Source organism: Saccostrea echinata, unplaced genomic scaffold (assembly GCF_033153115.1).
Source record: "Saccostrea echinata isolate AGI-Se365-2 ecotype Australia unplaced genomic scaffold, CSIRO_AGI_Sech_v1 ptg000029l, whole genome shotgun sequence".
Taxonomy (NCBI): Eukaryota; Metazoa; Mollusca; class Bivalvia; order Ostreida; family Ostreidae; genus Saccostrea; species Saccostrea echinata.
In genome coordinates, this window is record NW_026889778.1 from 1,195,013 (window position 1) to 1,210,612 (window position 15,600).

The 15,600-nt window shown below is 34.1% G+C and overlaps 1 protein-coding gene across 1 annotated transcript; it reads left to right on the forward strand.

Moving 5' to 3' along the window:
• Positions 1-11,046: 11,046 nt before the first annotated feature.
• Positions 11,047-14,554, forward strand: LOC133195443 (serine/threonine-protein kinase pim-3-like). The gene is made up of 5 exons (XM_061331286.1): positions 11,047-11,282; positions 11,396-11,502; positions 11,631-12,042; positions 12,842-13,018; positions 13,132-14,554. Exons 1-5 carry the CDS (start codon positions 11,210-11,212, stop codon positions 13,329-13,331), a joined length of 969 nt encoding a protein of 322 aa, XP_061187270.1. The 5' UTR covers positions 11,047-11,209; the 3' UTR covers positions 13,332-14,554.
• The last annotated feature ends 1,046 nt before the right edge of the window (positions 14,555-15,600 follow it).

The window sequence follows — 15,600 nt, forward strand, 5'->3', positions numbered from 1 at the left end:
ATGCTATTTTAATTATTATCATATTCAAATTAATTATGCATTAATGAATATGAAACAAATAAATTTTTAAACAAGTTTCTTTTAACAACAAAAGAAATTGTACTTTGGTTGGCACAACAAATGAAGTTTAAAATTTATTTGTTTCATATTCATTAATGTTCTATAGAAGTCAGTGAAATTGTATCATCAGCAATACCACTGACTTCTATAGAACATTGAACATAGCCAGAGTAAGGTAATGTTTGACCATCAGCACACTCTATGTGCAAAATATCTGATAAAGATTGTAAGGGTATATATGACTGAGGTGTTCCTCATAAAAACTTTGACTGACGATAGAAATTGATGAACCAGTGTCTACAAGTGATGTTATGCGAGTACCCTCAAACACAACTGAAACTTCATTTGTTGTGCCAACCAAAGTACAATTTCTTTTGTTGTTAGAAGAAACTTGTTTAAAATTTATTTGTTTCATATTCATTAATGTATAATTAATTTGAATATGATAATAATTAAAACAGCATAGAACTATCACTATATTACTTTTGAACCCCCCCTCCCCCTTAGAAAATGTGGACCCCACCATCGCCACCACTAAATAGGTGTTTTTCACGTTTGGAAATGGAATTTACGTTGTTGTTGTTGTTGTTTTTGTTTTTAATTAATTAATTAATTAATTTTTTTTTTTTTTTTTGCTTGTCAAGAAATTTTTCGGTTGGAATTTTTTGGACTTGGGTGAACCCCCTGGAAAAAATTCCTGCATCCACGCCTGAATGTTAAGGATGATATGACAATATACCAAAGTTCAAGCATTGATTCTTTGTCATATAGGCTGGTCCAAAACATATCTGACGTTTTCCAGGAATTTTTCACGATTTTTGATATTTGACGTGCCAGGAAAACCCGGCACGTCATATATCAAAGTCGTGAAAAATGCCTAGAAAACGTCAGATATTTCGGACTATAGGCTAAATGGTACGGAAGTAGAGACAGGAATTTCATAGGAAGATTTTTTTTCATAGCGTATTGTACATGTGTGCAATTTACCCTTCATGGATTGCTATTGATTATCGTTCTAAATTACTATATAAAATTATGTGTTTGTATAGATCTAACAATTTTTTAAAATGTGAAGTTCACAATGCATGGTTTTATGGTTTTATAGGTGCAAACAACTATAATCTTAATCTATAGGATTAGTCTACACGTATATCAAAATATTATCAGAAAACATTTACCAATATAATTTCTGTGGTTGCACATATTTATAACACCCTACTTTAATAAAATAGATAATTCATAATATCGGCGCATAAATTAAAAGAACGTAACGCCGTTGAATTATAATTAAAAAAAAAATATTTTGAGAGTTGTAAAGGGATCTTTTTTTAAGATGACATTATCTAAATCTGATATAAAATTTATGGGTTCAGATCAATGAGTTGAAAATACAATAAATTTAATCGTATTAGATATCGGATTTGAAGGCATACCGTTGCAAAAACTATGAACAAATTTAATTACGATATTCAAGATATCGAATTTGAAGACAAACCCGTTTACCCCCACCCACCCCAACTTCCTTTAGAATTAAATGAAAATTTCATAAAACATACTATAACATGTACACTCACATCAGGGAGTTGTCCTAAATATCTGACGTTTTCTAGGCAATTTTTTGACGTGCCCACCGGAGGCGACATTCTCGGGTCGATTTTCGATACATGCAAACTGAATTAAATGTCTAACTCGCATCTTATCAACAGTACAATGCTTCTAGTACTTATTAATATCGCCTTTATTGTTTCTTTGTTGTACAAAATGGCTGGTGAAAAACATTTTATAAGACGGCCGAGGTTTGTTTTGATTTCGTGCAATTTGAAATCTCGCCGTGAGACCTGTATCGAAATGTGGAGTGATATTTTCTTTTAAGCGATACCAGTGAGAGCTATTGAGAAGCATTGTGTTATTGCTAAGTTGTGAGTTTGACGTTTGATTCGATTTAAAAGTATCAAAAATCAAGTTCATTGGGGGGGGGGGGAGGAGGAGGCAAAATTACCACTTTTCATAATGGTGTCGGTTATGACGTTTTCCTGGCACGTCAAATATCAAAATCGTGTCAGCATGTATTAATTGTGAGTTTAAGTAATCATTTTTAAAACCCCTGAATCACCTCTGGCAAATACACATTTTTAATTTTTTTTTATAATTTCCGAATTTTTATCATTTTTTTAATTTTAATTACTGAATTAAGGTTAGGTGATTTTTCATCATATAAGTATTGAATTATAAAGACAATCAATACATTTGCTGCGGCTTCATAGATGACTCACAATGATCCTGAAATAGCTTCACATTACATCATACTTTAGATTACAGGAAAGAATATGACGTGTTTACAGGGATATAGACGATTTTATAAAGTTACACTTTCGAATATAAATCTCTGTTTGAACTGTTATATTACTGCGTACGTTTGCTTTTTGTGAAATGGAATTATATTGCATGTGATGTTTCGCTTACCATTTATTAATTATCATAATCAAAAAACAAGATTAGGTATTTTTATATACTGTGGCGATAAATTATATCTTCAAGAGATTTTAAATTAACGACCATGCACAAAAAAATTGTTGCAGAAGATCTATTTTAAGTAACAGCGTGAAATCCACATCGAGATTCTCGCTGTCAGACGGGTAGAACACCTCCACTGATTCTAGCGACGAGGTAGGTAATAATTTACCTGTACTATACTTATATACGAATTATATAATTATATACGAACTATATATTTATATACGAATTACAAGGATAAGAAACGACTAACTTTAGGTACTTAGTAATTGATACAAAAGGAATTCAAACAATACTTATTAATCAAATGAAATCAGAAAATGGATCGGGCAACAGACAGGATTGTATTTACCTCTTCCTACTGGTGCGTGGTTTGATATACATGTATTATATTTTTTTTAACTGTTTAAAATGTTTTTAAGGAGGGGGGGGGGAATGAAAATTGCGTCTTCTATCACCCCCTCCTTCCATTTAATTGCTAAGTGAAATTAATACAATTTAGTGTTTCGTGTTACTGTACCATATATTGGAACAACGTTAACTGTTTTAGTTTACTTTTAAATTTTTTTAAGAAACACTATGGAAATTTTCAAAAAACCAAAGAGAAAATATTTCAGAATGTCATAGTCGGATATATTAAAATTAACTCTCTTCCTTAAGATTCTGAGAGCGGGGGCCTTTTTTTTGAAGTCAGATAATATTTATTCTCATGCCAGTGAAGGACAGATTATTTTTTCCCTCCCAAAAAATGAAGAAGGAAAACCGCTAAACTCCAGATTCCATTTCGAGGGGACTGTAGGTTTCCTCCGCGTCTAGCTGTCCCTCTGTCTGTCTGTCAGTCTGTCCCACTTGGTTTTCCGCACTTTTTTCCTAATGCTTGCAGGTGTTGAGCTGAATCATGGTATATTACTTTACCTTGATTAGGTGAAGAACAAGTTTGCATTTCATTCCGCTTCAATGATTTTTTACGGTATTATGACATTTTTTGTAACGGGAACCAGATTACACTTGCCGGTAGGGGACTAGTATTGCTAATGCAGTACTCTCCGAATGCTTGTTTGTTTTTTCCTCATCAGTTGAGGACAGATCATCTCACTTGAGGACAGGTCATCTCACTTGAGGACAGGTCATCTCACTTGAGGACAGGTCATCTCACTTGAGGACAGATCATCTCACTTCAACTCTGATCAATACACTGATACTTTCCCAACTATATAAGATAAGATAATTTTATTTTTCAATTTTGGGCCCAGAACAGAAGGCATACAAGCTTTTTACAAGGATAAGATAGAAAATTGTGAATGAAAGGTTACATACACACAGATAGACACACCCACATATAAACATGCACGTATATGATAGATAAAGAGTACTGTTGAACCTTCAACAATGACCTCTTATTGCATCTAGCATTTGTGTATCAAATATGCAGAAACCGTCACGGTAGCTCTGTAGGTAGAGTGCTCGCTCCGTGATCGGAAGGTCGTGTGTTCCGATCACGGCCGCGACTGACCTAAGTCGATAAAAAAAATAGGTAGCAACTGTTCCTTCGTCAAGCGCTCGACACTTTGGAGTGAAAGTTGCGGGTCTTTCGGGTGAGACCTTAAAAACCGAGGCCCCGTATCGCGATAGGCGTTGGCACGATAAAGAACCCTCACTGCTCAGTGGCCCTGAGTGCCGAGTAAAGGTCAAAATTTGAAGCCCTTCACCGGTATATGGTGACGTCTCGATACGAGTGAAAAATTCTCGAACGGGACATAAAACACACACAATCAATCAAATATGCAGACCTTAAGCAATTTCAAAAAAAAGGGGGGGGGGGATTGCAACCTTTCTCTTGCCAATCAAGCCCATTAACCAGATATTACTTGAACAATCGTTATTATTGTGGGAGCAGTTTAGGTAGTGACATAGCTTTGTTTTGTTTTGTATATATATTATAGCATATAATTATTGGGCGCCCCTATACCCCCCCCCCTTCTGGTTCCTATGGGCCTGACATGAGTCCGCGTGATAACACGACAAAACAGCCTTGAACTGTATCCACAATACTTTCACTGACCTTGACCATTAAATATAAGACTTCAAGGACAAGTGCTACTCTTTTTTTTGAAAGGTTAAACAACAATGTACCTCAGTTGTCGATAGATTTGTGTTCGATTGCAGAGTGACCAGGAACGTTTTTTTTTTCAAATGTGTACATTGATGAGTATATTATCCATATTTTAAAAATTATGGCGCATACAACGAAATTTCTTGCAGTGGCGTAGCTACCACGTGTGCTTGTATGCCAAAGCATCCATATTTTTTTTTCGAAAATAAATTTTAAAAACATTTTTGAGGGAAGAGCGTACTTCATTTATCAAAGATAATTTGGTTTGCGTTACCTTCATACTGCACATTTCGGGACTCCATCGAACACTACTAAATATTGTCAACTTTGGCGGATGGGGGGCGTCTCCCCTGGACCTGCTAGGTAGCTAGGGTCTCAAAGCAGCCCAGACCTCCCCCCCCCCTGCAGTCAGAAAAGCAACCACATTATTTTTGCCTAGCAACGTCACTGTCTTATATATTTACCTTCTTTAATTACTTACGGTTATTTAATTTTCTGGTAAAGAAATTTATGGGTAAACTGCGGGAAAGTGGGAAAGTGATGTACATGCATTATTTTCATTTTTATGAGTGTTGTTTGCCATTTGCAAGTATTAGTAACTGAAAGAGAACATCCTTTGCCCAACATGAAATATTATGACACGTCGTACGTGTATATTTTCCAAAAGAATTGTCTTGTTAAGGACATACGCAACGTAGTTTGAAATTTATTGTCTTTTTCCTTGGAGTAGGAGAGTTCCAATACTTAAAGGAACTGCGTGCTACATTTTAATGTCTATATATGCTATAATTGTACACTTCTTCTAAAACAAGTTTGGAAAAACAAAACATCTAGAATACATGTTTAGTAATTTTTGTATATTTTTCTTTGAATTATACAAGAAATTTCATCAATTGTTATCTTTTCAAAACCCCTGGTAATGCATGCTGATTTTTTGTCTTCGAACATCTGATGGCACTTTAATCTTAAATTAAGAATATCTTGAAAAAATTATCAGTAGGTAAGGTACGTTACGTATGTCCTTAAGAAATAATTACGGTACAACCACGATAGATATATACAAAAATAAATATTTAAATAGTGGTATATGTACTTGATGTACCTGATTTCAAACATATTGTTTTACCCAATATTTTATATTCTATCAAATGCTCCCCTTGCCCTTTCATCATCAGGCATTATTTGTGGGGGGGTGCAAACCGAAAATAAACATGGAGGTATATATACTGGCAAAATTGAAATGAAACAACTGTAAATAAGGTTTTGTTTCCTATTGTATGGTATATGCTGGCAAAATTATTTGGACCCCCCCCCCCCGGTTTCTACGGGCCTGTGTTATGCGAGTTTGTATAGCGGTTCATGTAGGTTCAATATGCTAGGTCCCTAATTGTACAATACCGGTATACAAAAACTGTTTCTTGAAACATATGGATAAAAATGAAACTAGTCCAAGGATATGATAAATATTTGTTAAAATTATTGCATTATAATTGTTATTTTCTAATATATGTATCTACATGACTCCCAGCCTCTTTCCCTGCCCCTTCAGAAATGAAATGAACATTACTGTAAATAATAATGCGTCATCTAAAATGGTAGTGAGAATGCTTTAATTTAGAACATTTTTAGCACAGTTTTTGTACAAATTTTCGGAAAAGCTGTTGATGACAGTCTTCGACCCCATTTACTGATATGGCCAAAGATTTCTCATTCAAATAGATGCGTTTCAAGGGAGAATTCTAAATATTCATTCAAATTGAGATTTTTTTTACGATTACCAAACAGACAGAAGTTTAAAAAAAATACAATGTATATACGTCATAATTACGAGACAACTTTTTAAATGATATATTGATTTATTTAGTTATTAGTGACTAGTATTTTTTTTTTCACAGAAAGTCATTCTAGTTTTGTGTTCAGTAACCTTGTTGTTTGACCTTGGCTAAAAGACAGTTTATTTAGCCTCATCACTGTCCATTTGATGGTTCTAATTATACCTAAATGCTCATAATCTGGACTTGACATTTCCAATGGAAGCATTCCACACCTGTACAAAATTACTCGCTCAATTAACAACACACGTGGCGATTTTCTCAAGTGTCAAAATCCAGTTTTTCCGGATAATTTCCTAAATAAATTGAGGCACGTGAATATGCCTGTTCATTGTCCGGCATATTTACGATCTGTATTTATTGAGGAGGGACCGGTCCCTCGTCTGTAGGGGGACCTTACCCCCCACTGTTTATATCTTGATTTTAATATGACAGATCTTGATAAGCGAGGTCTTTGCTCTAAATTGCGTTTTATCGTCTGGTTCGGTGGATGACTTTAATTAACACCCTAACAACAGAAACAGGGGAGGGGGCTGATCATTTAGGTTAACATGTATCTTCGTTAATAATAAGAATTTAAGCTGTTGTTAAAAGATATTTTATATTAATTTTGTGAAACCAACATGAATTAATTGAGCTTATATATTTAGTTTGTATATTTAAAATAAAAGGAATTTCATTGCGGTAATTATATCGATAGAACAAAATAAAAGAGATTTCATTGCGGTAATTATATCGATAGAACAAAGTAAAAGAGATTTCATTGCGGTAATTATATCGATAGAACAAAATAAAAGGAGAATTTCAATACCATTTTCATAATCATTAATGAATTTTGAATTTCTGAAATGATCATAAATTGTGAATAATAATTTATAGTGATTTATAATTAGTTGATGTTTGTAATAATTATTATTTACTTACTATTTGTTTCCATCGTATTTTTTATAACTCATAATAATTAGATTCAATATTTTATTAGTAATTATGATTTAATCATTTGTTGACTGTCACTTTTTAGTTCAAACCATATTTTATTTAAAAATGACAAGCAGAAAATACAGGCAAGTAGTACACACAATCAAAAAGGTTCCGGAAACAAGTTTTAATAAACTTCTACTAATCCGTTTCCGTATTAATTTATATATATATATATATATATATATATATATATATATATATATATATATATATATATATATATATATATATATATATATATATATATATATGAAAAAAGAACTGTACAGGAGTATTTATGTACGGTATGTATGAGAGAGAGAGAGAGCAAAATATGGTTGAATTCACAGAAAAAAATAATTAAAGAAGAAATACAGGAGTGGTACAGTAGTAAAAATATATATTAATACACAGCTGAAGAAAAAAAATTAAATGAATTAATAAAAACACACTCTTAAGAGAATATACAAGTACATACCCACGGCGGAGGTCTACTAAGGGAAAAAACTGATTATATAAATCTTTTTGTAGCTACAATATATTTTTGGACAGATTTAAAGATTGCAACATTTTCTGCGAATGGAAAGATTTTGGTCACCAAATAATAATATATTGGTGTTTATATATTGAGGAAGTGTGTAAATAAATCTATCTCTGATATTTTCAAAATAAGGACAATGTAGGAGGAAATGTTCAGAAGTTTCAATCTCGCCACAGTTGGGGCTACTAACGATATTGCGGGAAAATAAATGACAGTTTTAGTGAGATGCAATCAAGTCGTAGCTAGTCTTGTGAGTAAATATTTGTTCCTTACGTTTACGTGTCACTTTTTGCTCTCTCTCTCTCTCTCTCTCTCTCTCTCTCTCTCTCTCTCTCATAATCATTATGAACATTTCTTTGTAAGATTTTGAATAATATTATTAAAAGAAACACGGGTGGTTCCTTGTTGCAAATCTGTCATAATAATTCCTTAAGCAAACATGATATTAATAATCAAAGCATAATAAAACTAGTTCTCGCGTTAAATAAGTGAAACAATCAGTTAGATTTGACACTATTCTCTGACGTCAGTGTAAGTGGTTGGACAGAAATGACCGAGGTGTCAAAGAGTGTGGGTATCAACACCTTTCTCTCGGTCAAGGTTGAGTGACTCCTCATTATCGGTCACGTGACTTGATATATACCCGCTAGAGTGAGTTGTGTCACAAAAAACTCTACAGGGATTCTTGTTGTAACGTGGCACGCTTTTCTGGACGACTCTGTGAAAACTACTCAGGAAAAAGAAATTTACATGTGACAATATGGACGAAGACAAAATAATGAAAAGTAAGTTCTTATTCAATTTAGAAAAATAGAGTGGAATATGCATGCAAAAAGCTGTTTGGTCAATGTTATATAGAAAAGTTTTGTTTAATTGTCAGCAAACCATGTGATTAGCCAATTTGTCATTAGTTTGGCATCTATCGCTTCCTCGGTATTTGATCTTGCAAGTCATTAGAAAATTTTGAGAAGGCGGGCACAAGGAAACAAAAATTTCTTAACAAGCCAAAAAAACCTTAGAAGCTACACTATTGTCGGGGCACAACTGTAAATTAGCTAAGTCTTAGCAAAATTAACCCCCACCTAACCCCCATCCCCGTTTCAACGGTCGTGTGTAGCGTATATCACATTAAAACCGATTAATGCTGAAGGAACAAGCAAGCGGGGTAACTTGAATCGTAATATTTTTTCGGCCTTTTATGAACACGTTTGCGAGTGGCCTCCCTTACCACATGAAGCATTTCTTTTTATCAAGTTGCACAGACAAATGAAGAGCTTTCGTACTATTGTTGAAACTTGTAGACGTGTAAACCCTAATTTTAATCAGATCGTGTCTTTTTTTCTCTCTCTCGTATCAATCAACTAATGAATGACTCCGCGCATTTCAAGTAAATTTGTACGATTTTGATATATACTGATATATATTATAAGCACTTCATCACATGGATCAAGTCAGTTTATACAGTGTTATACGAATATACTACGAGGCTAAAATATATCTTGCATAAAATATGACAACACCTTCTCTAAACGCGGTACATAAACCTTTATTACGAAAACTTTCATATTTTTTTTTAATTTGTTTGCTTCCATTATCATCCGACATTTGTTGTATTAAAAAAAAGAGTCTATACGGTAATTTTTAAATTCATTAACAACATTCCGACTTCTGCTGTGGGATTTCACATTAAGGAAGACGCCGGTTTTTGCTTTGATCTGTTTAAATAGTTTACGCCTTTCTCAAGGCCCCAGGATAGGTGCTTGTAAAACCCAACGTAGACAACTGGTATATCAAGTTTTCTAAAAGGAAATACGAGTTATTTCCCATTGACCATATGTAAAACTTGAGCGTAACGACAAGGAAGTTATCTGCCCTTAGGCCAGGAAGCATATTATGTAATATTTGTAGACACACATGTGATTATGTGTTCATTTATTTATTTGAATCTCATCATCATTTTACAATAGTATTTAAGAGATCGAGGGAAAAACATACTCAAGCCTCTTCTTTAAGACTAGATTAGACTTTAATCTGGGGGAATTTTATAAAAAGCATGTAGACATATGATGATCATAACAATAAATAGTTGACAGAAGGCCAGCGTGTGTGTCCCATGACTGAGGTCTGAACGGAGAGAGAGAGAGAGAGCGGGCCCGCGTTACCATTCACCTAGCGTCACGCAGTAACACTGTTTGTTGATTTAACTTCTATAAATAGCGTGGGGTAGGTAGATAGGTACAAAGGTATTTCTTTATCACCTTTCACTCTACCTAGCTTAGCTACTACCCGTGGGAAAAAATGTGGTCGATCTATGCGCGCTTTAAAATTCTTGATAGTTAAAGGCAATATTGTATATAGCATTCAATATTCAATAAAATTTCTCATCAACTAGACGATGTAAATCATTTTGTTATCAAACAATTATCAAATCATAGACAATTGCTTTAGGTCTGTGATGGGACACAGGTAAAATAATATATATATATATATATATATATATATATATATATATATATATATATATATATATATATATATATATATATATATGAATTTAAAAAAAAAAAGAAGCGAAAATCATATACAGCTTAAAAAAAACAAGATCTATATGCCATATATATCTGACTTTCCAGCTATGCATAACTACTGTATTTTCTATAACCACGCCGCTTTGTTTTGGTTTCGAGGTGGGCATGAATCGATACGTAATGCAATTGATCTAAAACGCGCCAACTCTTTTGATTGGCTAAGATCTGTAAACACGCATTCCATGAATGCAGTGAAGCGCAATAGTGTGTTGGCCGGGAGCCAAAATATAGTTTAAGCTAGATCCAGACAGAAAAACTCCGCGAGATGTAGTTCCCCTGTCTACTCAAAATTTGAAAGAAATTTCTGTGTTTTTCGTTGTTGTTAATTTCAGTAAAATTTCAATTTCACAAAATACCACTAATTTTAAAAGAAAAACTGTTTTAGTTTGTCTTAATATTTTTGGAACGACGCCAAGTGGGCAGGACTCTTACTGCGGAGTAATCGTGTTCTAATTCCCGCAATTGTTGATTTGAAACTTCATAGTACAAACACAGAGCCTTGTATGCTCAGATAATAACAAGCCGTCGATTCGCTCGCAACGACGTTGCTTCTCTCGTACACGGATCATTACAAAACAGTGACAATGTTTTAGAGTGTAATATGTTTTCAAAAAAGGAAAATTTAAATATGTTTTCTTGTAATGGAAATACGCCTCAGGAAAAGGACGTGAAAGGTAGGTTTTGAGTATTTTATGCATGGAACTGTGTACAATATGTTAGGGAAGTGTTGTTAAGGATCATGGAGTAGAACAGCTTGATTTAAATTTACTCATGTTTTGTTTTTTAGTACGAGATAAGGATAGCTTCACCAAAGCTTACAATGTTGGCCCTACTCTGGGGAGCGGAGGGTTCGGCACAGTGTACGCTGGAACACGGAAACGAGACAATATGCCAGTAAGTTTTCCCGCGGAAAAAATCGGGACGCGCTAAACGTCATTAAGTGCATGTGTCAAATTTCAAAGTTTGTTACTTTGTATTAATTTTATGACACGCTTATAAAAATATTTGCTCTTGGTTTTTAGGTCGCTATAAAATTGATAGCAAGAGAAAAAGTCATCGAATGGGGATCCATCAACGGACATCAAGTTCCTCTGGAAATATGTCTACTGAAAAAGGTGTCTATGTGTAATGGAGTTATAAAAATGTTTGAGTGGTACGAAATGAAAAACTATTTTGTGATAGTGATGGAAAAGCCTGAGCATGTACAGGACTTATTTGACTTCATCACGGAGAAAGGTGCATTAGACGAGGAAACTAGCAGAAAATTTTTCCGACAAATTGTAGAGACATTAATCGCCATTCATAAAAACGGAGTAGTTCACAGAGACATTAAGGATGAGAATATTTTAATCGACTTGAAAACTGGAGAACTGAAATTAATTGACTTCGGCTCTGGGGCTTTTTTAAGAGACACAGTGTATTTAACTTTTGATGGTGAGTGTCTGTATTGTGAATATTTTGTGATTTTTCTGTAATGGCATTACTGGATTGTGTAAATTTCTAAAGTCGGTGCGATCTTCCATATTAGGTTTTCCCGACCCCAATAGAACGCGAGTTGGCAGATGCACTGAGCGGGTCAAAATTTATCAGCATCTAGCAGCGCACTATGTGCTATTTTTAGCACAGCAGCCAAGTCTTTACTTGGCCTGCGTTATCTAATCGCTCTTATTTGATTAAACCCGAATTGACCGCGGGATTAATACATGTGCTATGGATTAAGGTCAAATTCGCTAGCATTCTTTGGCACTAGGGCTTTAAATTCTAGTTGCTATAAACTTCCAACACAGTAGGGTTTGCTATTGTGAAATGCGCCATGTGACGAAATCATTTGAATTACACCTGAGCTCATTCTTAAATGCTTGGTCATTTAATAGCCGGAGGGTCAATCTGACTTTTAAATAAAAGGCACATTGATTTTGACACAACCAGTTATTTAATATTCTTTTTTTCTGGTCGAAAATTTTGAGCATATGGTCATGGAGTACTTTACCGCGCAGTAGGTTTGATATTCCTTTAATCACTGAAGCGTGACTATTGTCCTAGAAATTTCACTCAATAGACCAGTGATGCCAAGCAGAAATTGTTTCCACCTGTAGAATCTATTACTCATAAATAAGCCCTTTTGTTAAGTGCTCTCTGGGCCGTTAATGACTCATTCAACAAATCAACGTTTTTACCTGTCCATTAATTAATAACAAGTTTTTAATTGTTCTGATAAAATTGTGTTTTTCAGGAACAAGAGTGTATAGTCCACCAGAATGGATTAAGTTTCATCGGTACCATGGTCGTTCTGCGACGGTCTGGTCTCTGGGTATTCTCTTGTTTGACATGGTGTGTGGAGACATCCCTTTTGAACAGGATGAGCAGATCATGAAAGCTGAAGTTTGCTTCAGGGGCAGGCTTTCACATGGTACGTCAAATGTTCATTATGCAATCCCAAATTTAAAATATTTATATATATATTCCACATTAACAAAAGTAAATGAATTTGTTTATAAAAATGGGTCTTTTTTACTTTTTCAGAAGCAAAAGATTTGATAAGGAAGTGTCTATCCATCCGTCCATCGGATCGCCCTAGTTTAGAGGACATCCTCAGTCACCCCTGGATGGCCCCCACCCAGTTGTCTGTGGATAAGCTTGTCATTCGTACCCCCTCCAATAACAACATGTCTTCAACAGGCTCTATGGATGGGGAGAGTATGAGCAGCCAAGAAAGCATATGACGCTAGCAGGAACTTTTAGGCCCCCAGTAGTGTTCAAATTATTTATTGTTGAGAGACAGTGAAATAAACTTCAACGAACCAATGATAGTGTTCAAACACACGAACCAATGATAGTGTTCAAACACTGCATATTCCGTATCTCAGGGAAATTTTCTTGTCAGATGGATACTACTGTACCGAAAAATTTCTCCCCGGGAAAAACAGAAGAAGGATTTCTCAAAGAAACTTTCTTTTTTAAAAAATGTGATTGGAAAGAAAAACTGGATGCCAAAGAATTTCAGATGAAAGAAAGACAATTGAAACAAAAAGACTTTTTTTTAATGATAACCTCAAAGGTCAAAAAAAAAGAATGTCTATTCAATTGATTCTGAAATATGCAAAACAAAATGCTCAAATTATGTATTCATTTGAAAGGAAAAATTTTTTTTGTAAGAAATTGCAAAAACTAAACAAGGTGCAAGTTCTGGATATGAATTTCGCCAAATACTGCCATTCCAATGCAGGAGAGGGTACTCTGCATTGCTGAACAATTTTCCCCTTTTTTGAAAGCATTTTCAAAAAATGTTTACACATCAGTTTGGTGCTATCAATCGTCTAGCAGCATACTATTTTTAATGTATGCATATTTCAAGTTAAAATCTGACAAGGTGCTCTTGGCTTTTTTATAGGCCAGACGCGCTATATTGAAATATGCTCTATCTCTCGACGTTTTGGTTTTTTGTTCCAAGAAACCAAGAAAAATAACAAATACTCTTACCATTAAAATATTCTTAAAATAGATTAAATCACCTGACACAATTCTGCCCTTTTTACTTCGCCCCGATAATTTTTTTTTTTTTTCCCATTATTTTTTTTCCATTCATTGTTCAGAAATGCAGATTCTCCATACAAATCATCAACACCGCATACACCTCGTTATTTTCCGATTCAAGTCGGAATGGATACTGTATCGGAAAGTTTCTTTTTCATTTGTAAATAGCCATTTTTAATTTATTGTATAAATGCGCGGAAGAATTTTTTTTTTATATGGGAGTTGTTGTAAATGCTGAGTTGTGTAAAGACATGAAATGTCGAGTGTGTTTGAGCGGGAGTTAATTTATTGATGGTCAATAAACCTGTACTATTGCATCATTGTATATAACTTATTTTTTTATGAATGATAAATAAATGGAAAAAATCCTTGGTTTAAAAAATAATAAAATAAAATTTGAATTTTAAAATTACATGCTTGTTGTGTTATTTTATGACAGAAAGCTCCTGGAAAGAGTTTTTTCAAGTTTTCACGCGACGTTGTTAAATATAGAATATATGTTTATCAGCGCCGTTAGCAGAGCTCAAGAAAAAAATCTTTTCTGTGGTTTTCTGAAGAGAAAGTTGTATGTGATCTGAAAAATGAGAGGATTCCATCAAATTCATGCGTCAAACTTGCGCTGCGATTAGCCGATTTCACCAGAAATGCTAGTATGTCAGAAGTGAGTAAAATGAATGTTTGTTTATATTATATAACCAGAAAAAACTAAGATAAAAAATGCCACGGGGAAAATATGCCCGTCGATAAATGCTATAGCTCTAAAACTTGAATCGGATTTTTTTATTGAATACATTATCGCGACATTCTTTGGCATCGTGCCAAAGGTAGGTATACAATGTTTATATACACGAACTGCGCAAATACTGAACCCTGGGCGACTCAGGGATTAATATAGAACATATACGGCAGGCTATAGAAGCGTGATATAGCGTTCAGACAAGGTTATAAGTAGGTCACAGAACGGACTTCATAGTATTTACGCAACCGTGGACGGCTCAAAGTGTGTCAGGGTGAAGGACAATGGATGTCCAACAAGACGCGTCCATATCGGGATTTCGTAACATTTTTTAATGCAGTTAATTTGTATATAAAATATTTGAACTTTTTTTTTTCATTTACTAGTATTTATTAATTATTGTTGTTATTATTAATTTTTAGATTTTTTTTTGTTTGTTTGTTTGTAAAGAATACTTTAAGTGTACACTTCATATGTATAAGAAAACAAAATTCATACGATTTGGAATATGCTAGAAACACCCGCACCCACATCCCCCCATCTCTCTCTCTCTCTCTCTCTCTCTCTCTCTTAGCATATATAGAATTGTAAGCGTAAAATAAATTTAAAAGCAAAAAGAAAAAAAACTCCATCAAAGTGGGACTAAAGATTAGTTTACAAAAGATTTTTGATTTAAGCTGCATCTCTCTCTCTCTCTCTCTCTGACGTCAATCCACAGAAGT